This window comes from Prionailurus bengalensis, chromosome D3 (assembly GCF_016509475.1).
Source record: "Prionailurus bengalensis isolate Pbe53 chromosome D3, Fcat_Pben_1.1_paternal_pri, whole genome shotgun sequence".
In the NCBI taxonomy this organism is placed as follows: domain Eukaryota; kingdom Metazoa; phylum Chordata; class Mammalia; order Carnivora; family Felidae; genus Prionailurus; species Prionailurus bengalensis.
Window position 1 is genome coordinate 17,730,829 of NC_057356.1, and position 23,282 is coordinate 17,754,110.

The 23,282-nt window shown below is 48.4% G+C and overlaps 1 protein-coding gene across 2 annotated transcripts in view; it reads right to left on the bottom strand.

Moving 5' to 3' along the window:
• Window positions 1-6,961: 6,961 nt before the first annotated feature.
• The window catches only part of CORO1C (coronin 1C), a 78,206-nt gene continuing 61,885 nt past the window's right edge, over window positions 6,962-23,282 (bottom strand). For both annotated transcript variants that reach the window (XM_043557815.1, XM_043557816.1), the window contains 8 exons: window positions 21,655-21,784; window positions 18,023-18,204; window positions 16,716-16,835; window positions 15,540-15,644; window positions 13,456-13,601; window positions 10,963-11,020; window positions 10,615-10,860; window positions 6,962-9,438 (listed from right to left, as the gene is read on the bottom strand). In XM_043557815.1, the coding sequence (XP_043413750.1) occupies window positions 9,319-9,438; window positions 10,615-10,860; window positions 10,963-11,020; window positions 13,456-13,601; window positions 15,540-15,644; window positions 16,716-16,835; window positions 18,023-18,204; window positions 21,655-21,784 (1,107 nt within the window). In that variant the 3' untranslated portion in view covers window positions 6,962-9,318. The remainder of the gene's footprint in view (window positions 9,439-10,614; window positions 10,861-10,962; window positions 11,021-13,455; window positions 13,602-15,539; window positions 15,645-16,715; window positions 16,836-18,022; window positions 18,205-21,654; window positions 21,785-23,282) is intronic.

The following is a 23,282-nucleotide window of genomic DNA, read 5'->3' on the forward strand; positions in this document are numbered from 1 at the left end:
TGGGAACTCACCATGGGCACCCTCCGTCCCCCAAAGATGCCCATTTCCCTGAAAATGGGGAAAACTGCGGGCAAGGTGGGGCCGCAGCTCTCCTAGAATCATGCCTGCCTTCTCAAGTGGCCATTCTGCCTCCTAGGAAGCTGAGGCTCAGGGAGGGGGCCCGGGCGGATTTGAGCCCAGGTTGGCCAGACCAGACCACAAAGCCTGCAGCTTCCTACTGAAGCATCCAGCTGGCTGTGCAGCCTGACCTCTCTGGGCAGCACCGGGAAATTACCCGTCATGGGATCCTTTGTTCAAATGAGAGCAAAGATCTCAGAGAGAACAGAGCTGCTCTAAGGAAAGGCGGGGGCGGGGGCGGGGGGGGGAGGGGCCACCCTCAACTACCTGCCCGCCCCGCCCCCCCCCCCCCACTTCCCCAACACACACATCCTCTTTGATTGAAGGGAGGGCTCACAGCTGTGATTTGCCGATTCGGACCATCTAAAAGGGAAATGGCCACTTGGGGGGCCCACCGCAGCTGGGATGCAATTCCCCTTCTCAAAGGGCGGTGGACCCTTGGGGAGCCCTGGATTCTGGCTGTCACTCTGGGCAGCTCCGGGATGAAAGGCTGCAGAGTGAAGCTGTTCCTCCAGAGAGAAGAAGAACAGGCGTTCCCCAGGGTTCAGTGGGTCAGCTTTGGTGCCAGAGGGTGGTCAGCGCAGGGGCTGTTCCCAGACCCGGAAGGCCAGAGGGTAATCAAGCCTAGAAATGTGCTCCAAACTCAGGGATTTTTTCCAACAGTAGTCGCTGAAGGGATCAATGCCTCCAGCACCCACCCCAAGCACGGGGCAGGGAGGTACAGTGATGGAGAACTCCGGACTCAGACCTCACGGGGCTCTGATGATGGAGAAATACCGCCACGAGGAAGGAGTCTTGGGTGCAAACTCCTCCCTAACTGGCTTCAATGGCAATAGGGTTCCTGGGATAGCTGGTGGCACTTAAGGTTAGAAATGTAGCTGGATCTTATGCGTGGATTTAGGGAACTCAAGGGACCCAGAAGCCCCTTGTCCATCACCACACACCTGCTCTGCCTGCTTGCTCCCTCACATCCCCAAATCCCAGGCCTCTGTGAAGGGAAACGTGGATTTGGCACCGCTGGAGGTGGCTCCAAAGGCGGCGGGGGGGGGGGGGGGGGGAGGGGTTTTGGCCCAGCCAGGGGTCAGCGGTGCTCAGGGGAGGGTCATATCCTGGAAGCAAAGTACTGCCATGCGGACAATCCAGTAGATGCCCCCACCCCAGATCGTGTCCCTAGTTTCATTCATTTATTGAGCAAATATTTCTTAATACAATATGCCAGATTCCAGGGATAACAGTGAACGAAAGGTGTTCCTGTCCTGGGGGAGTTTACATTCGTTTCAGGGGAGACGATCTGATCTGATCCGATCTGATCCGATCTGATCCGAGTCTCCACCAAAGGTGCTAGGTCTTCATGGAAATAAGGTGTTATGGGGAGGGGGGCAGGGGAGGGAGAGCAGTGGTGAGCCTTGCAGACACTGGGGTGGGGGGAGGATGGGTGGTCTGGAGAGAGCAGTATGTGGGAAGCTCAAAGGCAGGGGGTCTCCTGAAAACCAGGGAACATCATCAGAGGAGGTCAGGGAGGCGATGGGGCCAGCCAAATGTGGGGATCTCAGCTTTTGTCCCGAGAGGAGAAGCCATGGAGGGTTTTGACTCCATAAATACGGGGATCAGCAAGCTTTTTCTTAGTGGGGCGGATGGTAAACATTTTAGGGTTTGCAGCCAGTCTCTGGTTGCAACTAAATTCCGAGGGTGTAAGGCAAAAGCAGCCGTTAGATGTGGCTTAAACAAATGGGCGCGTCTGTGTTCCCATGAACTTTACGGACATTACAACGTGAGTTTCATATGCCTTTTACTTGCCACTATTCTTTTTTAAAGTCCCCCCCCCCCCCCATCATTTAAAAATGTAAAGACTATTTTTCCCTTGTGGGCTATCACAGAAACTTTCAGAGGGTTGGATTTGGTCTGTGGACCTTACTTTGTCCTCATCTGCCTAATACCTTAAAAGGTTATTCTGGCCACTTTGTGGAAGACAGACTTATTAAAGCAGGGAACAGGAAGCTTGGTTTAGAAGCTCTGACAGTTTATGTTCATTTTACTGGGCCAATGGGGGTACCTAGATTATTTGGTCAAATATTCTGGGTGTATCTGTAAGGGGTTTCCAGATATTAACATGTGAATCTCCAGATTGAGGAAAGCAGACTGCCCTCCACCGTGTGGGTGGGCATCACCCAATCAGGCGAAGGCCTGGATAGACCAGACAAGGAGAGTAAGGGAGATCCCCTTGTCCTACTACCTTTGAGCAATGATTTTTTTGTTGCCTTTGGACTCAAATGGAAATATCAGGCCTCCTGGGTCTCCAGTTTGCTGACAGGAGACCTTGGGACTCGTCAGCCTTCAAAATGTGAGCCAGTTCCTTATAATGAACATTTTTCTTTCTGTATATGTACACATCCTATTGGTTCTCTTTCGAGAACCCTAACGCAGAAGCTTGGTCCACATCAGGGATGACAGGGCCATGGACTAGCGGGTTAACAGTGGCAGTGTGAGAAGCAGCTGGAATATGGACGTATTCTAAAGCTACAGCCAACACGAGTAGCTGGCAGAACGTGTATGGGATACGAGAGGAGACAGGAATCAGGTGGGGTGGGAGGCAGGGGGCAAGTCAAGGGAGCTCTCATAGACGACGCTGAAGAGCACGACTTCATCCTAGAGACAAGGGGAACCACTTGTGTCCCCCTCAGAGATCTTGACAGATTCTGTTTTAGAAAACATCACTCTGGAAACAAAAAAGGGAACAGGTGGGTGGTGTTAGAGGAACCAGTTACGAGGCTGTTCCTACAATGATCTGGTCTCTCTACAACTGGAAGTTTCTGGCAGGTGCACAGATGCCTACATGGGATTCTCCACCTTGCCATTTTCTACGGCACTTGAATCCACTGCCCCTTGTGGAAAGCGGCCAGGGTGCCAAGAACTCACTTTACTGTCTTGGGGGACGCGTGTAGTTGAGCGTGGCCAGAAGAAGCCCAGCAGTTTCTTAACCGTGAGGTGCCTTTTCTATCTTCTGTGACCCAAGTATCATCTCGGCGAGGAAATGAACCTGCAACAACTTCCTGTTATTTATGGGGCAACTTCCCAGTTCTCAGACCTATCTCCGCACAGCCCAAAAGCTTGGATTTTGTTGCTGAAATACTGATGGTTGAGGTCTTGACCCTCAGGGCACCGAGCTGTGGTCCGAACACCGAACAGCTGGACCACTTGGTCATTTGCTCAACTACAATTTCCTCTGGACCTTTACACCCTCACTGGAAAAGTATTCGCCCAGTGAATGTCAAGACAAACAGAACCACGTCTAGTTGGCGGCGGGGGCGGGGGAGGGGGGGCGCGGTTTGTAAGTAATGAGAAGACAGCAGGTCTGTGAGGAAGGCGGGGCCTGCTGCCCGGGACCAGAGGGGCCCCCAGGGGAAGTGAGGCTCAGCAAGTCTGGAAACCCACCCTCTCAGCTTCTGCAGCCCCTCAGGGCCCCCCCGGCGTCCTGTGCGGGGTCCCCTTGCCACTGTGATCTATCGGCATCACCTGAACCAGCCGGCAGCTCACAGCACAGGCACCACGTGAGCCTCTGCAACACCGATGACTGCTGGACCCTCAACCCGGAGCCTTCCCGACACCGGCAACCCGCCCGCTGGGCTTCTGTCTGAGTCATTTCTCTCCAGCGCTGCTGCAGACCCCCACGTCATCCTTTCCAAAAATATTCAGTCTTTGAGACCCGTGTGAGGAAGCCTCTCCATTTAAAACAAAGAATGAGGCACCCAGTGGTTTTGGTAACAGAAGAGATCTTCCTTCCCAAGCTCCCGAGTCGAGCAAGCTGCAGTGGATTCGAACTTTCCAGTCACCCGAGCTGTGTTCCTCATCCAACACTACGCCCCCACCCCCCACGTACTAGCCCTGGCTCTTAAAATCAGTTGTCTTACCTGGCTGCGTTTCCACACAATAAAGGAAAACTACACTGAATTGCAAAGATTTCAGCAGCTTGTCTAAACTCACCTTCCTCCACATTTCCACCGACCTAACCAACTTAGCGGCCACCTGACCCTCGAGGACCACTGGATCTGGAGCAGTCTGTCCCTTCGTCTCTGTCCCACCTTTTCCAGAAACTTGCAATTGGGGGAACAAAGCTCACTGTGCCTAGTGACTCCTAGCACTGTCTGTCCATCCACCCCTGGTTCTGATAAACCACTTGCTGACAGACTCAATTCCTAGGGGCCAGGAAGGAATGCTACGGGCGCATCAGCACAGATCACCCCCTTCGCAAACAGAGACAGCGGCTGGATCTGAGATCAAGCATATTACACGAAATATATTAGATACATTAGATGGAAATATACTTCATATCTTACTGGTTGAAAATATATTTCCCAGGTCCCATGACCTTCATTTTTTTGTTGACATATTGAAGTCTTATGTAATTCCACTTTAACAGAGCCAACGTTATCTTTTCCTTTGTGATTTAAAACGTTTCCGCGCAGACAGAAGTCTGGGTGGAAAAGGGCTTATTTTTTCTTCTAAACTTGAAAATAAAGTTTCCTTCCGTTTAACTACTGACTCTATCAGGAATATACACTGGTATCGTCGGGTGGCTCTGAGGAGTCCCTGCCTCCAGAACTGGTTATGGCACGCCATCATTTCCTGCCTCACCCCCCGCCCCTGTTGATTTAGGATGTTTAGGATCCCTGTTTCCGCGGATTACAAATTCATCACTCATACGTTAAAAAAATTTTTTTTAAGTTTATTTTGAGAGAGAGAGAGAGCTTGCGTGCAAGTGGGGGAAGGGCAGACAGCAAGGGGGAGAGAGAATCCCAAGAAGGCTCTGCGCGGTCAGCACAGAGCTGACAGGGTGGGGGTGGGGCTCGATCTCACGAATCATGAGATCACAACCTGAGCCGAAGTCAAGAGCCGGACACTTAACTGACTGAGCCACCCCGGCAGCCCACACATTAATTTTAATAACTTGTTTTTTATGTCTTAATGTTTATTTTTGACACAAGAGACAGAGTGCGAGCAGGGGAGGGGCAGAGAGAGGAGGAGACACAATCCAAAGCTGGTTCCAGGCTCTGAGCTGTCAGCGCAGAGCCCGACGTGGGGCTCGAAACCACGAACCGTGAGATCATGACCTGAGCCGAAGCCGGACGCTTCACCGACTGAGCCAGCCAGGCACCCCTTGAATGTTTTTTTTTAATGTTTATTTTTGAGAGGGAGAGACCGAGCATGAGTTGGGGAGGGGCAGAGAGTTGGGGGGGGAGACACAGAATCCGGAACAGGCTCCAGGCTCTGACCCATCAGCACAGAGCCCGACGTGGGGCTCGAACTCACAAACAGCAAGATCATGACCTGAGCTGAAGTCGGACACTTAACCAATTGGCCACCCAGGCACCCCTACTTTTAATGACTTCTGTCTGGGCGTAAAGACATTTGTGTGAGATAGAAAATTCAGGAAAATCTAATTAAGTCAAAACTACCCACCGCTGGTACCTCCACATAGAAACAAGAAAACTTGGGTTTATTCTACATGTAAATACACACTGTATATGCGTACAGCCTCAAGAGGGCTTGTGGAGAGCAATCGGTCCTGGGTGGTTAAAGTTAACTAACCCTGCTAGACTAATCTTCCCTCCTCTCGTTCCTGAAGAGTTCTTCTACCAGTTTCCTTGGGGCACAATTCCCAGAGGTGAAGACCCTGGGCCAAAAGGTAAGGGCATTCAAGACTCCAGACGGACCTTGTCACACCGCCCTCCGGAAAGGTTGCACCAATGTGCAAATACCCCCTTCGGTCTTGCAGGAAAATGTGCGTGTCCGTGGCCACGACTCACGGTCGAGTCCAGTGACGGCTTCGGGACGTTCTAATGTGCTAGCAGAAGAGAAGGGCCACTTAGAGTTAACAGATTCTTAAGAGCCAAGAAAAAGCTTTTCTGGACACACAACGCCGAGACCAGCAAGGGAAGTAGCCTTTCAAAAAACGGAAGTTCTCCCTTGATGGGGCCTGGCTGGACGTCTGGGGCGGACATGGTAACCTTTAGGTCTCTGACCAAGAGGCAAGGCAGCCAAAAGGAGAGAACGTCAGTCGTAAACACCTCCCAGCACGCGTCTGCCCCCTGACTGTGGGCACCAAGGGGCCCAGACAGCATCTGTCGTCGCTGCTTCCTGCAGCCACACGAGCTGACCACGAACCTGGCTGCTGTTCTCACCGACTGCAGCAACTTTAGGAGAATGTATTGGGGGCGGGGGGACATCTTCACGCCAATTATTCATCATGTTTACAAACCTCTGGAAAACCCAAACGGTGGGCAACTCTTTGCTAAAATCACTGAAATGTCCTGAGACGATATCCTGGTGTAAAAAGGGAAGCTGCCAAAGGCCACGAGATTCAAAGGACCCTGAAAACCTCCCACTGGAATAAAAGTCACAGCTAAGCTGAGAGGACCGTACTCCACCGAAGAGCACGCTTCCAAAAGCGCCGCCAGGGAAACAAGAGAAAGCGGCAGCCACTCGGCGAGGGCTCTTCGTGTGGCCGGTCCCAGGCAGCTCCCTTCCAAACCACGCGGAAGCCTGCGCCCCTCCTTCAAAGCAGGAAAAGGGATGCCTTGAGATTAGGAGATGTGCCCCAGATCCCCCCTCCGGTAAAGGCCGAAGGCAGGATTCAAACACGCAGGCCCGTGGGGGTCTGGCAGGCAGCACGCTCTCCGCTCTACCCCACTCGACGTCCCCGCTTTGCCGGGGCTGAGTGGCTCACCCACACTTCCCCTGTACTCACCCTCAGAGAGGAGACGGTCGCCCGGCCAGTTCCACGGAGTCAGAGGAGCTGTGCGCTGCCCCAAAGACAGCCGAAGGTGCGAAATAAACACGGACACCGTTTTGTAATCAATGACTTTTTTATCTTTGAAAATGGAAGCAAGTGTTTTGACAGAATACTATGGCCGCTCTATAAGAGCCGATCTAGGAGCAATTCACTGGTTTTCCTCTGGGATAGCACGGCTTTGAAAAGAAGAAGGAAAAAAATAAAAAAAGACACAACAGGAAAAAGAATCCACAAAGCTTCAGGCGCCGACTCTGAGCCTGGCTGGGCATTCGTTCATTAAATAAGTCATAAGCTAAAACCACTAAAATCAGGGTAATTTCTCCTTGCCCACTGTCTTCTCTTTGAACCACGTTCCCTATGGTGTTCCACCACTATCAACAATTTTGTTTACTTAATTTGTCAGAACCTTAAAACACTTCTCAATTTAAAAAATGAAGGTCCTCAGCAGATTACGTCGATAAAGAAACATGTACAGGTTTGAATAGAAGTCACTGTAATTATTGTTTTCTTTACATCTCATTATCCACTCCAATATTAAACACACACACGTACACACACAAAACCACACCAAACATTCAGATGCCCTGAAACTGTGGAGACAGTGATCCCAATTCTGGGTAAAAACACGGTACCTTTCCTACGCAGACATTAGCCCCAGCTCGACTGCGCGTTCCAACCCAGTGTCGCCACACTCCGCCTCCATCCTGGGTCCCTGTTACCGATGCTCCCAGCCAGTTCGTCCCCACACCGGCGGGAGCATGCGCAAGAGCCCCCGGGCGGTCCCAATGGCACTCCACGTTTCATGTTCGACCACAGACACTCAGTCTTTCCCAGAGATTCTTTAAATCTTGTTCCTCAAAGCATGCAAAATGAGAACATGGAAATGGACAAGTTCTAGCTAACCTAGGAATGGAACAGGTATTCAGAGCTCAGTCGCTGGCCCCTGAATCCGGGGGAACCTCTGTGCTTTGACACAGCCTCTGTGTGAGCTGGAGGGGCAGAGCAGGCTGGTTTGTGTGGAGGGTGCAAAGGGACAAGTTCGTACACATTAAAGCTACAGCAGAGGCCCGTGCTCCTGGTCTTGCTTCATTCTAGACTGTTCTCAGTCTCAATACTCAATAGCACCCTCTGCCCTTCATCTCAGCTGACTGTGGAGAGGGCCGAGGCAGGAAAAACAGAAGGACTGTCTGGGGGAGCCCTGAGAGAGGTGGCTGCATCTGTGACACAGAGGGGAGGGCAGGGGCTCTGGGGTGCAGAGAGAGCCATTTCTGCCTCCAGCACAGCACAGGGTCGGCATGCGATGTGCTGGGAGAGCAGAGGGTCCCGTGGGGGCACACTCCCCCCTGCAGGTTCGCTCGGCCTACAGTCCCCTACTGCACTCAGGAGCAAGACAGGCTGCTGAAATGGGCAAGAAGGAACACTCCACAGTGGCTTCTGTGGCCTCCTGTCCCGGGCACCCTTGTCAAGTATTGACCGAAACCTGAACTATGAAGTTTAAAGTGATCAATGCAATAGATTCTACGTGTATAACAAAACTGCGGAAACACACGCTAGTTTAGGTTAGATTATAATCATCTGAAGCACAGGATAACCAAGAAGTGAAATTCCATTCTGGTACAACCACCCAGTTTCTAGAAAAGAGAAAGGAAAGAAAAGAGACGATACAATAGGAGCTTTTTTGATCAGAAGACTCCGTGAAAGGAGAGGGGTGGTGACGTGACCCCACGTGATTTTTCAAGTCTTCCTTCTGTACAGTCATGAGGATGACCGGGTTTTGTGCTGCAAACGAGCCAGCACCATGAGGCTACTGCTCTGATTGTTCTCGGATGAACGTGTATACAAAATAATATCTTATCTTCATTTAGTTTATAAACATACACAGTGCTGTCCCTTTCAAATTAAGGAGGAAAAAAAAAACCCACACACAAATACTGCAAAGTAGCAAAATACAAGGGCGGCGGGGGGGGGGGAGCTAGTTTTGGTTTTGGCAACGTTAAAAAAAAATATATAAAAAGCAATGTGGCATTGGTCCCTGTTTATAAAAAAAAAAAGAGAGAAGGTACTTGGGCACAACACTGAATCAGAATTGGTCGGTTTTCTAAAATTCAGAATATCTGGGATTTTAAAAGTAGCACTTTTGTCTTTTAAAAGTTCGACAAGTCACGTAACACTTAAAACATCAAAAAGGCTTTCTGATAAAAAGCTCAGCTTTTAAATCACATTTTGTTTCTGCAAATTTGGGAGACGAATTGAGTTCTGGCTGGAATGCGGCCCATGGCTGGTTGACACGGGCCGCTGACACGGAAGGTCCCCAAATGGCAGTGCCTCCCTTCCGCCCTCCCTGGGACCACGCCCACAACCGGCTACCACGAAGAGTTCCTGCTCCCATTTTGGGGGTGGGGGGTGGACCTTCAGGCGGCGATCTTCGCCATCTGCTGTTCTAACTTGGAAATGCGCTCGTCTTGATTGCAGATTGTATCTTTTATAGATTTGATCTCTTTTAAAATCTCATCCAGCTTGGCTTCATTTTGCTAAGAAAACCAAAAAGGGGGGAGAGGGTAAGAGGCTGACTAGAATGCACTCAACGAAGTTCACCACAGTTGAGAATGTATAGGTTGCGCAGTCTCGTTTTCCACTTTGGATGTGGCCAGGCACCGCCACCAAGTTGGGCCATAGGAGAGCCCCGGCTGCTGGCCAGCCCACCTGCCGCCCCACAGCAGAGCCACAGTCCTGCAGCGCTGCTCCTCATGCCCGTGCACTTACCGGGACTCAGTCTCAGGACAGAAACTGTGGGAAGGGACCGGTCCCTTCACGGCTGCGCCACAGCCTGGCCACCCGGTGCAATACCATCAGGAGTAATGTCTACGTGACCTTCTGGAGGCTGCCGAGCCCCTGCCATCACCCGGGGAGGGCCCTTCTTAGGAGCTAAAGCCCTTGCCCTGCTCGCTAATTCTAAAGAGGCCTCAGCCTCTCCCACGTGCAATGGATCCTGTTGGAAACCCTGCAGTCCACGGCATCTGACGTGGCTTCCCTAGTTATGGCCAAAGTGCCAGCTCCTCCGGGCACTTGGCCTCTTCGTTCCACTTACCTTCTCACCGACAGTTCACCGACCTCCCTCTGGCCCCCGGGATCCTGCTCCACGCCCACCAAGTCCCCTTGCCGCCGCCTCCCTGGCTAGACCCTGCCCTCCTAGCAGCAGCATCCCCAGTGGCCGTGCGGGCCCCCAATGTCAGGCTTCGGCTCCCACCGCTCCACTCAGATGGTTCTTGCCAAGAGGTCCAAGATCATCTTCGCTAAGTTGCACTCGTCGCCACACGCCTGTGTCTCTGGAACACTCAGCAACATCTGGACCCTCGCACCACTCTCTTCCCCTCCCAGGACCCCCTCTTCTCGGCATCTGTGGCCCCACGCTCTCTCGCTTCATTTCCACCCCAATCAAAGATGGACGTGAACGGTCTGGGGAGACACACTTAAGAAAACACCCAAGCAGCTCCTGTGCACTCTCTTAAAAATGGTCGTAGACTGACACCTCTCGTGGTCATTACAAAAAAACGAAAACAAAAACCCCAAAAACAGCTAATGGAGCCAAACTCAAAAATGTTATGTGGCCAAGGAGGTTCTTAGAAATAGTCATGTTTTCATTCACTTGAAAGAAAGCCCTGAGCCAGCCAGGCGCACCGCACCCTTCAACCTCAGGGGGTCCTTACCACACTGGCTGTGTCCGGGGTTTTCTTGGGGATGTTGATCAGGTCACACTTCTTATTTGCAGTGGGCTTGCTATCCAGAATGTTCTTCTTGACCACTTTGAGATCCCGGTTTTTGCCAGGAATGTATCCATGCTTTAAGGAGATGAGGACGGGATCTGCATTCTTCCCCTCAAACCACTCCTCTGCCTCCAGCGCCGCTTCGGGCCCTGCTGTGTCAGGATACAGGTCATCCTGGAAAAGGTCCGACTACAAGAGACAGTTTGGGAAAACCCTCAGTTAAAGAAGAAGAAAGACCTGACATGTGAAAGTCTTTGAAACACAAATTTGCCTAAGAAACTGGGCACTTACTTTCCTTGGAACAGTCATGATAATGGGCTCACACTTTCTCTCATGAAGTTTGAAGAATCTTCAAGGGGGAAATAAAGGCAAAGTTGTATTAAGTGAAATAAGAGGCCAAGTCACAGGCTTCACAACAATTACTCTCCTGTATGGGATATGACATGCTCTGCCTATCACCGCGGCTGATCCACCCTGGGGAGCAGGTACAATCTGTGTTCCCATTTTCCAGATGAGAAAACAGAAGCCAAGAGGAGCTATGCTAGGAAATGGTGGACTAGAAACAGGAACCAGGAGTTGAGGTCTATGCTGCTGGGACAGTCAAACCCCCATCTTCAGGGCTGAGCAGCCGTGGTGGAAACGCCACCACTGCCGATGATTCACTTCTGGAACAGTGACCAAGTCAACAGACAGGAGAGAACAAACACCTGACATGAGATTAGCATCCACGATTTGGATGCCAGGTCTTCTGCCAACTAGAAGTGGCTGAACATTTGTTGGCATAAATAGGATTTTTAAAAAGGAAAAGAAGATAGGCGCCTGGGTGGCTCAGTTGGTTGAGCGTATGACTTTGGCTCAGGTCATGATCTCGCAGTTCGTAAGTTCAAGCCCCGTGTCAGGCTCTGTGCTGACAGCTTGGAGCCTGGAGCCTGCTTCGGATTCTGTGTCTCCCTGTCTCTATCCCTCCCCCACTCATGTTCTGTCTCTCTCTCTCTCAAAGATGAATAAACGTTAAAAATAAAATTAAAAAAAAAAAAAGGAAGATAATCCTAGGATTACAATTTTGGCATCTATGCGAACCGCATCATATTTGACACTCAAGAAAAATTTGAAATTATCCAAAATGTGGAAAGACCAGGAACATAAAGCACGAAACCTCTGCAGTCAGCAGAGTGGTAAAAAACAAAAACAAAAAAAAAAACAAAAACCAACCAAACTGGCCTGGGTTTGACGTCCAGCTCAAGTACTCAATGTATTAATGAATGCTCAGTAAACATTTAATAAGTAGGAGGTATCCTGAATGATTATGCTTACGGGTTTTTGACTTTTAGATGACAGTAAAATAAATGCTTTCCCAAGTACCAGAAGCACTCTCAAGTTTGGATTCAATCTATTTTAAACCACATTTTGATGAGTTTGGTTTAAACCATAATTTTGAATTATCTTTCTTTCACTACTCCAGCTATAGAGAATTAAGTATATTTAAAAATGAAACTTACAGTAATTAACTTAAAAGATGTGCTCATTATTTAACTGTATGACCAAAACAACAGAGGGAGGCAGATGTCCACAGAAATGTAGTGTTGTACAAATGTGCGGTACGGTCACCGGCCCAATAGCGTGGCGCTAGTCATCCTGTTGCTCAAAACGGTCAGTTATTCATGGGGCACCCGGGTGGCTCCGTCGGTTGAGCGCCCGACTCGGTTTCGGCTCGGGTCATGATCTCACAGTTTGTGGGTTCGAGCCCCGCGTCAGGTTCTGTGCTGACAGCACGGAGCCTGCTCGGGATTCTGTCTCCCTCTCTCTCTGCCCCTCCCCTGCTCCCGTGCGTTGGCTTTCTATCTCCCCCTACCCCTCTCTATCCAAAATAAATAAATAAAGCTTAAGAAAAAAGTTTAAAAAAAAATTTTTTTTTTCAACGTTTATTTATTTTGGGGACAGAGAGAGACAGAGCTTGAACGGGGGAGGGGCAGAGAGAGAGGGAGACACAGAATCGGAAACAGGCTCCAGGCTCTGAGCCATCAGCCCAGAGCCCGACGCGGGGCTTGAACTCACGGACCGCAAGATCGTGACCTGGCTGAAGTCGGACGCTTAACCGACTGCGCCACCCAGGCGCCCCAAGAAAAAAGTTTTTAAATGGCCAGTCATTCGTGAGTCTCACAGAGTATCTCCTGTTGACTAGGAGGAGAAAAAAGCCTACCCTTTGGGAAGACCACTGGCATTATGCAATACAAAATTTTTAAAAAATCCCTAGTAGTATAGACAGGCAGGAATTCTATAACATAGTTGCATTTCCTAAATCAAGCTAACCCAACACCCAGCTACTGGTCTCTGCCTTCTCTAATCTAGGGTCCGTAAGGTCCACGATCCAGTTTGGAACATGTTTGTCCCCACGGCGGGCAGGAAAATCATCTATTCGGTCCATCTCAGGGGCAGGCTCGCCCCCGCTTGCCTCCCAGCGGACACTGGCCACAGCCTCGGCCTGAAGACGAGAGATGGAGGCTTTGCTAGGTCAGTACGTGTGCAGTGCGCCTTGGCTGAGCCACGTCACTGGTGCTTCGGGCCACACAGTCTGAAGCACGGTTCCATGACACGATTTTGCAAGTTCTTTCCTGCTCTAAAACTCTGTGTTCCTCAGTGTGGACAGGAAATGAGAAACCAATTCCGCAGTGCAACGGAGGGGAGACAAGACTGCGGCCCTAGGGCATTACCGGCAGCTGTATCGCTCTGGTGTAACACGCGGGGCACAAACAACCTGCGTATCTTCCGGTACCGGCTCTTTACCTGGCGATCTCACATTTGTTAACGTCAAGTCCCCTCTTGGGCATGTAGCCCATCCCTCTCTGAGGCTCCTTGCTGCTGAATGTGTTGAGGTAGTGGACATACGGGGATTCATCTGTGATCTCAAAATAGCGGATACTGCTGTCACCCTACAAGAAATCAGAGAAAACTTCGCATTGAACGTTACCTGAAGCAGCTGGATGAGGCGGTGTCTCTCTCCCCTGTCAACCCAGCACTGACTGGGACTTGGCCTCAGTGGCCAACCTTCGCTTCCTCTCCAGAGGGAGAGGATCTGATGGTTGCCCTTCCTGGCAAAGCCCTCACTCATCAAATGCTAGCATGTCTTTTAAATGGTCTCCTCCGCCTCCTACTGGAGGCTCTCCACTGAGCCCGGACGCCAAGTCAGAGTCAGGGAAAAAATGTTAAGGCCTCCGGCCCAGCAACTGCATCGCATTTCAACTTCAAAAGACAGACAAAGTCTAGGAGGACCATGGAGAGGGCAAAGACTGGCACAGAACGGTGTCCTTTGCAGACCTGAGGGCGCCAAACCCGGACAATCAAGCAATAATAAAAAGTAAGATTTGTAGAAGAATGAAATATTAAGAGCAAAGAGTTTTTAATCATCCTTAATAATTAACTCACAATTCATAATTCTTCATTCATAATGAAGAAACTCACTAAAACATGAGTATTCCTTAACTTCAGAAGACAGCGCTGTCTTGTTGCAATGTACCAAATTCTAGGATAATTTTCCTTAGGAAGGTCAGATAGTTTTGGAGGTCGGAAGCGTACACGAGTGTCTCTAAGCAGAAGTAGCTGTCCCACAGTTATGCCACCTTGAGCGGCAAAGGCAATGCTGCCTGCTGGAGGGGAAATGTGTGTGTATATGCGATCGTGCCCTCCCAAGTGTCTCAGTTCTCGTGATTTCCACTTGTTTCGATAACGTAAATATCTAAAGTGATGGTAAACAAGCTAAACACAGACTGTTTCCTGTGTACTGAAAATAAGTTTCCACCTAGTGTTGCTAACATCTGGGTAATCGCTCCCGTTACTGGTTTTGATGCAGTCTATGGCAGCTGTGAACATCTGAAAATGACTCTCAAGGAAACAGACAAGATCCCAGGTTCGAAGCAGCTGATGGTAGGACAACGTGAAGCAGAGCTCAGTCAACTATGAGAACCGAAACATGTCTGGCTTTACTCAGCAAGGGGCTATCTACACGGGTTTGGGGGAAATACAGCAACAGCTTCAATTTTATTAATTCATTTATTTCAGCTACGGAAAGTCTAAGAAAAATTGAATCTACAAAAGACTAAGGAACATTAAGGTTACTGCCCACTAGAAATAAAAATAAAAAAAAAATAATAAAGCTAGCAAACACTGTAGTTAGGTGGAGATAAGGCAGGAGGTATGCTTTTTGATTTCAGTGTGGGGTCTTCCTATAAGAACTGTCACCTCCTGACACTTTAGTCAGGCCACATACTTTCAAGCCCAGGGCCCTAATGCTGAACTCCAGCAACAAGAACCCCCTGGAGAGTCTCTGAGGCCTTTAAAAGCTCCTATCCAAAAAGCGCTATTCTCTTTACAGGTCCATGGCACGTGGTAATAAACACCTAATGCCACTCTAAGGCTACCCAATGGATTTCAGCATCAGATGCGGCAAACTGGCTACTTGCTCCTGATACCATTAGAGAGGATCTAAAATCCTCAACCACACAGCACCAGAGGTGAAGAGACACCGGGGTGTCCTCTTTCTCTCACTAGAGCGCCCAAGCGAAGACATTCCTGCCAGTGTTCACCCCAACACCCGAGCCCCATCCCTGCTGTCCTCAGGGATGCGTACTCAGGAGTCCTAAACATGGTGTGCTATCACCACACAAATGACAGGCTCAAAGGGTCTAGGCTCAAGACCTAAAACACACCAAAACACACATCCGTCCTTATTTTAGTTTAAGACACATACACAAATCATCTAAATTAGACTATTAATATGATACAATGCATTGCCCGGCAACTAAATCTCTGAAGGATAAACTTCTCCTCTTCCAAGATTAAACTGAATATAAAACATTAAAATGACTGTTTACCTTTCCACATAAGTAAATGATACTGGTGTCAGGGTCATAGAAGGGCAGCAACACCCCATTGCTAGTGTCCATTTCATGAAGAGCGATTGGTTCCTGCATATTTTTCTGGGAAGAAAATACAAATATCTGTATCTATCTATATACTTGTATATTCACCCATATTTTTACAAGATGAATCATTATTTTATTAAGTGAGCCATTTCCTAGAATAATGCAAGTCTGAACGATGCACATATATAAGATTCATACGTGTAAATACCAAAGGGATACTAAGTGGTATCCAACCCACTGAAAATTGTGCCCATTTGACAACCTAATCAACGCACACATCTGTGATTCCATGACAAAGAGGAGACAGTTCTCTTTTGTGACTATTTTCTGTTTTAAAAGAAATTTTTCTGGGGCACATGGGTGGCTCAGTAGGTTGAGCGTCCAACTTCGGCTCAGGTCATGATCTCGTGGTTTGTGGGTTCAAGCCCCGCATCAGGCTCTGTGCTGACAGCTCAGAGCTTGGAGGCCTGCTTCGGATTCTGTCTGTCTGTCTGTCTGTCTGTCTGTCTCTCTCTCTCTGCCCCTCCCCCACTCACACTTTCTCTCAAAAATAAACATGAAAAATGTTTTAACATTTTTTTTCCTAACATAAATACGTGCTCTTTAGTTAAAGTTACAGAAACACTGTAATAATCATCCCATATTCCACAATCCCACAATCCCACAATCCAGTGGGTGGCAGAAACAATTGCCATTTTGGTCTGCTTCCTTACACACACACACACGCGCGCGCGCACTGAGATTGTACCGTATATACAGTTTATTTTTCACTTATGCTATTAATGTGTTCCTAAGCATGACTGTTCTGATTTCAACATTTGGTCATATTCTTTATAAAATAAAGCTCAGAACTTGGTTCCCAAGTCCAAAACACCGTTTCTTCGTGCATTCTTTGTAAAAAATACAGCCAACACAGACTACTTTGGAGTGTCAAGAATGCATTTTAGTAATACGTTTAGCAATAAGTCTCTAGTGAGGATGAGCATGTCACATCCAATTTAAGACAGACAAGAGTTCAGAAAACTACACTAAGAATCCTATAATCTACTTACCCCCCTCCAAAGACCTGCTCAAAAGAGAAAGCTCAGTGTAATAAGCCAGTGGGAAGGCTGGGAAGGGGCATACCGGATTCCAGAGAGCCAGCTGCCGCTCACTCATGCGGCTGAAACCAGTGGTGAAGACATTCCCGTCAGCCAGAAAGATGGCTCTCATGGGTCTTGCTCCTTCGTGCGCTTTCTCTTTCTCCTGGGAGGCAAAGAGCAAGAGGCACATTATATTCAAACTGCGAGAAAGAAAGGCGGAGTGGGGGCTTATACGCAGAATCCAACCCATGCCGCCATGCCATTCATCCTGATCGCCAGGTGTGTGTGTGTGTGTGTGTGTGTGTGTGTGTGTGTGTGTGAGAGAGAGAGAGAGAGCGAGAGAGCGAGAGCGAATTAACCACTGCTCCTCCCAAAATGAGGAAACAAAGAGACACTATGTAAGTTGGCCAAGGTCCCTCAGCTAGTGAGCAAGCAGACTGCCAGGAGTTGACTCAAAAGCCTCACTCTTTCCACCATGCCCTGCTGCCAACCCAAGTCCACGCTGCAAAAATAAAACACATGAAAGGACTCTACCAGATGTCCGTTTCTCCAGGGGATAACCTGAAGATTGGGTATACCCTATGGTTTCCACCAATTTCGCAGGACACAGCGAAGTCTAGTTCAGTGAACCCCTTCCTTTATTCATTTGTTCCTTGAGAGTGCACTAGTAGTGAGCCCTGAAAGGTTCTAGTGGAGAAAGCACTTTGCACAGGGCCAGGCAAGTCCCCAGTGCTTGACAAGTACGAGCTGTGGCTGTCACCCAACTTAAGAAGTAATACTGCCAAAGGACCAGCACATCCCAGAGAAGGGGAGACGCACGACATTCTGGGGTCCAGCACCTACAGCTTCAACCCCAGCTCAAGTCCCAAAGTCTTCTGTCATGACAGGTGACTTGTTGAGGCCTAGTCTGGGTGGAAGAAACTAAGACACCGAGCTGATAAGATACCCGTGGCATCTCTGTAACGTGGTCTGACAATGGTTGCAGGAAGGGGCGGGGATCAATGAAGCAATCAGTACTCAGTGCTGAGCCAGAAACGCAGTGAACTATCTGGGTTAGCTGATCTAGACTGGTAAATTCTTAAGGATTCTAGTGAACCGATAAAAACTTTGTTTCTTTGTGGAAAATGGTCACCAAGGGAGAGGTACGGCTTGTGTAAATTGTGGGATACACAACTCTGAAGTGTGACGGGGAGGAAGAAGCCTGTACAAGCCTGTGCGGATTCACGGTCCGGCATCTGCAGTTAGGCTCCACGGAGCGGGCGCGAGGCCTCTGCCGCCTGCCTTAACAAGCAAAGCTCGCCCTCGCCCAAGTGCGACAAACATGGGCGGCTCTGCCCTTCGCATACTCACAGCAACAATCTCTTGCTTCCTAGGATCGATCACTCTCACTTTCTTGTCTTTGGAAGCTGTGCAGATCAGACTGCCGTTCCGGTTCCAGCTTACATTGTAAATCATGTCCGAGTGCATATCGTCCAGGTTTATGAGGGCTTCCCCCGTCCCCACATTCCAGATGATGATGGCATTGTCACAGCCTGAAAGCAAACAAAACCATGCTCCTCAGAGATGAGAAACACCCATACGGCAGCGCGCTTGTGAAAACTAGGAATACAGCAGGGAGACACAGACACAGGAAGATGTTGATCGCGGGGAGGCCCTACTTTATTTTACTTTTTTTTTTTCCCAACGTTTATTTATTTTTGGGACAGAGAGAGACAGAGCATGAACGGGGGAGGGGCAGAGAGAGAGGGAGACACAGAATCGGAAACAGGTTCCAGGCTCCGAGCCATCAGCCCAGAGCCCGACGCGGGGCTCGAACTCACGGACCGCGAGATCGTGACCTGGCTGAAGTCGGACGCTCAACCGACTGCGCCACCCAGGCGCCCCTACTTTTATTTTTTTTAATGTTTATTTTTGAATACGTATTTTTTTTTTCAACGTTTATTTATTTTTGGGACAGAGAGAGACAGAGCATGAATGGGGGAGGGGCAGAGAGAGAGGGAGACACAGAATCGGAAACAGGCTCCAGGCTCTGAGCCATCAGCCCAGAGCCTGACGCGGGGCTCGAACTCCCGGACCGCGAGATCGTGACCTGGCTGAAGTCGGACGCTTAACCGACTGCGCCACCCAGGCGCCCCAATGTTTATTTTTGAGAGAGAGAGACAGAGAGAGAGAGAGAGAGAGAGAGAGAGAGAGAGACAGCCAGAGAGTGGTGGGGAGTGGGGGCAGAGAGAGAAGGAGACACAGAATCTGAAGGAGGCTCCAGGCTCTGAGCTGTCAGCACAGAGCCCGATGCGGGGCCTGAACTCACAGACCTCGAGATCATGACCTGAGCCAAAGTCAGACGCTCAACTGACTGAGCTGCCCAGGCACCCCGGGAGGCCCTACTTTATTGGCCGCTAATTAAAAACTAAAGTGACAAAGAAAAAACACATGTATATAAAAGAAATGTATTAAAGGAAAAACATGGTTTGCTCCATTTGGTTTCATATGAAACACACAAAAAGTAACAACCAAACAAAGAACTCTAAGAAAATAAAATCCTATGTTTTTTAAGAGCTAATGGGCTGATGGACCCCGAGTGATTGTGTGTTTCCTTTTCTAGTAAAAGCAACATCAGAAGGAATATGACTTATTTCTTTTCCGGAGGAAATAAAAATGAAGATTTTAAATGACCGTCTAGAGTACTCAACAAAAATGTGACACAGCACGTTATTCAAATCAACGATGCTGTAAAACATGGCCTCACGTTGAAGGATGACCTAACCATGTGCTCACAACATATCTTTATCTTTAAAGGGGGAGAAAAATAGGTCAAGGCTGGGCTGATCTGAGAAGCCCAAACTATAATCAAGTAGGCATGTGGATTTGGAAGCTGATCCCCAAAGAGGCCACAATGCTGGCTCAGCCACACCCCTCTGTTCATCGATTCCACATTCCTTCAAGCATCTGCCCCAAGGACCCTGTAATAAGTGGCACCATTTGTTGCTTCCAGGACATTAGTTCAAGGATGAAGTAAATAAGGGATGGATATCCTGAAGATAAATTCTTGCCAATAAGCCAATTTTACAAGCACTTCAGAAAAATTAGCCACTGATATCCAGGCACCCAAGCTGTCTAAGGGCCAGAAGTAGAAGGCTGGAAACAAACTTGTACAACAGTAAAGCTGGAGCTAAACCCTAGGGTGAGACTTGACTCTCCTCTGTCTTGCACACCACAGGCAAACAGGTAACTTCAGCCACCACGGGTAGATCACGTAGTCTTAAAATATGCACAACACAGCAATTAGCCATTCTCTTCTGCTTGTAAAAGGCAGAATGGGGAGTCTGCTGACAGTACCCTATATTTGACCTCAATGAGAAGGGCAGCAGGAAATTTTCCATGATTGACTTCCATCTTTACAACTGTTTTTTCTCCTTACTGGACTGAGTTGAATATGAGGAGAGTTCCCAGGTATAGTCACTTGCGACTTAAAAAAGGAGAGAATTCTAAGTAGCATCTGTTTTGAAAAGGAGTCCTTGGTTTCAACAGGTACACGTGGTATTAAGTTTTTAAATTTATTACATTATAAACACCCTCTATTCCCAGTTAAAAACTCAACTGCCCCCTTCCTTTGTACTGGTGAGGGGAAAGATTTTAAAAATTCTACCATTCCACATTAGTATTTCTTTTTTTGTAAGTCAATTTTATGAAAGTATGATTTATATACAATCCAACGCCCCCATTTTTAGTATACATGTGCTAAATTTTGACAAGTGTATATATTCATATGTGTGGCCACCATCACAATCAAAATACAGAACTTTTCCGTCATCCCATGACGCTCCCTTGTGACCTTTGTATGGCTTCCATAAAAGACAAAATCTCAAACTGGAGACAAAGAAGAGATTCCTGCAGGGTAAAACGTGGAAACCACTCAAGTGGCAAACCAAGAACGTTAGATCTTGGTTCGGGGGTTCACTGTAGTGCTGTCCGGCAGCGTAAAAACACAAGCCAAAACCTCCACGTCCAGAAATAGGGGACTGATTACATAAATGAAGATGTCTAGACAATGGACTATCACCAAGGTCGTTAAAAATATGATAGGAAAGGGGGAGCCTGGGTAGCTCAGTCAGCTGAGCGCTGGACTCTGGATTTTGGTTCGAGTCAGGATCTCACGGTTCGTGAGATCAAGCCCCACGTCCACTTCTGCGCCTGCTAGGGATTCTCTCTCTCTCTCTCCCTTTTCTGTCCCTCCCCCACTGATACTTGCCCTTTCTCAAAATAAATCAATAAACATTTAAAAAAATATATCAGAGGAAGAACATTCAATGGCACATGGAGAGGACTACAGTGTACCACTAAGTGCAAAAAGCAAGTCACAAGTAAAGTGTCTGAACCTATCTTGGTGGGAGACATCACTCAGGTATGTGCAAAAAAGTACCCTGTGGAGCGAAACATGGACATGGTAATGATGTTCCCTCTGGGCGGGTGGCAGGAGTACAACTGATTTTTACTTTCTCCTTTCGTTTCTGTATATTTTCTATAACATACACGTACTACTTGTAGAAGGAGAAAAATGAAAGTATCTTTTTAAAGGAAGGAGGATATTTGCCTCACGGGACCACCCCAAAGTTGGCGACAACATCAGAGCTGGCACCCAGGGCTCCCACCAGGGATCCTCCTGCTCTATCAAGAATAACTAAAACTGTGGTCCATGAAGGGCCCCAGCAGGAGCCGTGCATCTGCTGGATTTATAGGTAAGCACGTATCTGTTCATTTCTCTAAGCAAGAAGTCTTGAGTCAGACCGCCAATGCAGCCTTCACACACACACACGCACACGCACACCCACACACACACACGCACGCACACAGGGTGCAGGCAGGCTAGAGAACCGCTGCATCTCAGCACCTCAGCATGGATTCCTAATGAGCTGCTTCAAAGCTGTGGAGCACACATCAAAACGCACTGGCTACTGCCCCCTCCCCCACCGCTCGGCTCCCACCTGCGCTAAGAAGGACGTTGCGGGCAGTCGGATGCCAGGCCACGATGCCAACTCTCTTCGAGTGGCCCTCTAAAATCACCACAGGTTCGGTCAGGGAAAGGGTGAGTCCATTTTCTGGGATCTGCCACACCTGTTGGGAAAGGAAGCGAGAGGATCCACGTGAGGTAGGACCTTTCACGATCACCCTCCCTTGACCATCCGGTCTGCAGACGTGCTCTGCATAAACAGAACACACACTGGTCTTTGGACGAAAGGCGGAATACTGCACGTCGACTCTATGCCGCTGTTTGTAAAATGGAGTGCGATATTAAAGATCAGAACATCCACCAGGCCTCCAAAATGCTGCGTCCCCACTTTTATTTAACAGTAGTTGACATTTTATTCTAAATTCTCTGTTAAATTCAAAACTCTCTGACTAGAAGCATATAGAAATACTTAAAAGAAAGAGGGAGAACGACCGAGGCCCCCATGAGAGGCAGCACTGGGGTGATGAGCCCTCGTGGAGCCCACGGGTTTTGAGGGGAGAGACGCCACCCACCAGAGCTCTTGGGATGGTGCAGCGTTTAAAACATCATGATTTCTCTAGTTTTACGTTTGGAAAATAAAAATACACGTAATAGTTCTGTAACATCTACTACAGAAAAACCTTACAAAGAAACAAAAGATAAATTTGGCCTCATGGAAATTTAAAGCTTTGTGTTTCGAAGGACATGGAAAGAAAAGCTATAAAGAACTCTTACAAATCAACAATAAAAGTAAAACAACCCTATTTTTAAAATGGGCAAAGAATCTGGACATTTCTTCAAGAAAGATATACAACTAGTTTTAAGGCACATGAAAACACGCTCAGTATTATTTAGTCATTAGGGAAACGCAAATCTAAACCACAATAAAGTATCAGTTCACGCCCACGGGCGGCTACGATCAAAAGGCAGATACCGAGTGCCGACGAGGATGTGGGACAGTCAGGGCCCCCACACACTGCTGGTGGGGATATAAAATGGTGCAGCCGCTTTGGAAACGAGTCTGACAGCTCTCAAGTGATTAAACACCAGAGTTTATACGGCTTAGCAACATCGCTCCTAAGGTAACCCAAGAGCAATGAAAATATATGTCTACACAAAAACTCGTATGTGAATGTTCACAGCAACATTACTCATAAAGGCCACAATGTGGAAACAGCCCAAATGCCCGGCAACTGAGAAATGGATAAACAAAATATGATAGATCTATATACAATGGAGTATTACTTGTCCACAAAAAGGAATTAAGTACTGATTCATGCTACAGTATGGATGAAGCTCAAAAATATTACGCGAAGTAAAAAAAAACTAGGTCCACATATCGTAGGATTCTGCGTATATGAAATGTCCGGGACAGAAAAATACACAGAGACAGAAAGTTGATTAGTGGCTGCTTAGCGCCGGGGACTTCGGGACAGTGATAGTGAATGGGTACACGGTTTCCTTCTGGGGTGATGAAAAATGTTCGCGAACGGTCTCTGGGGATGGTTGTACGTATCTGTGAATAAATCGAGACCACTGAATTGTACACTTTAGATGGGTGAACTGTGTGTGAGCTGTAGCTCAACGAAGCAGTTTAAAAAATGCTTCTGACTGGTGAAGACA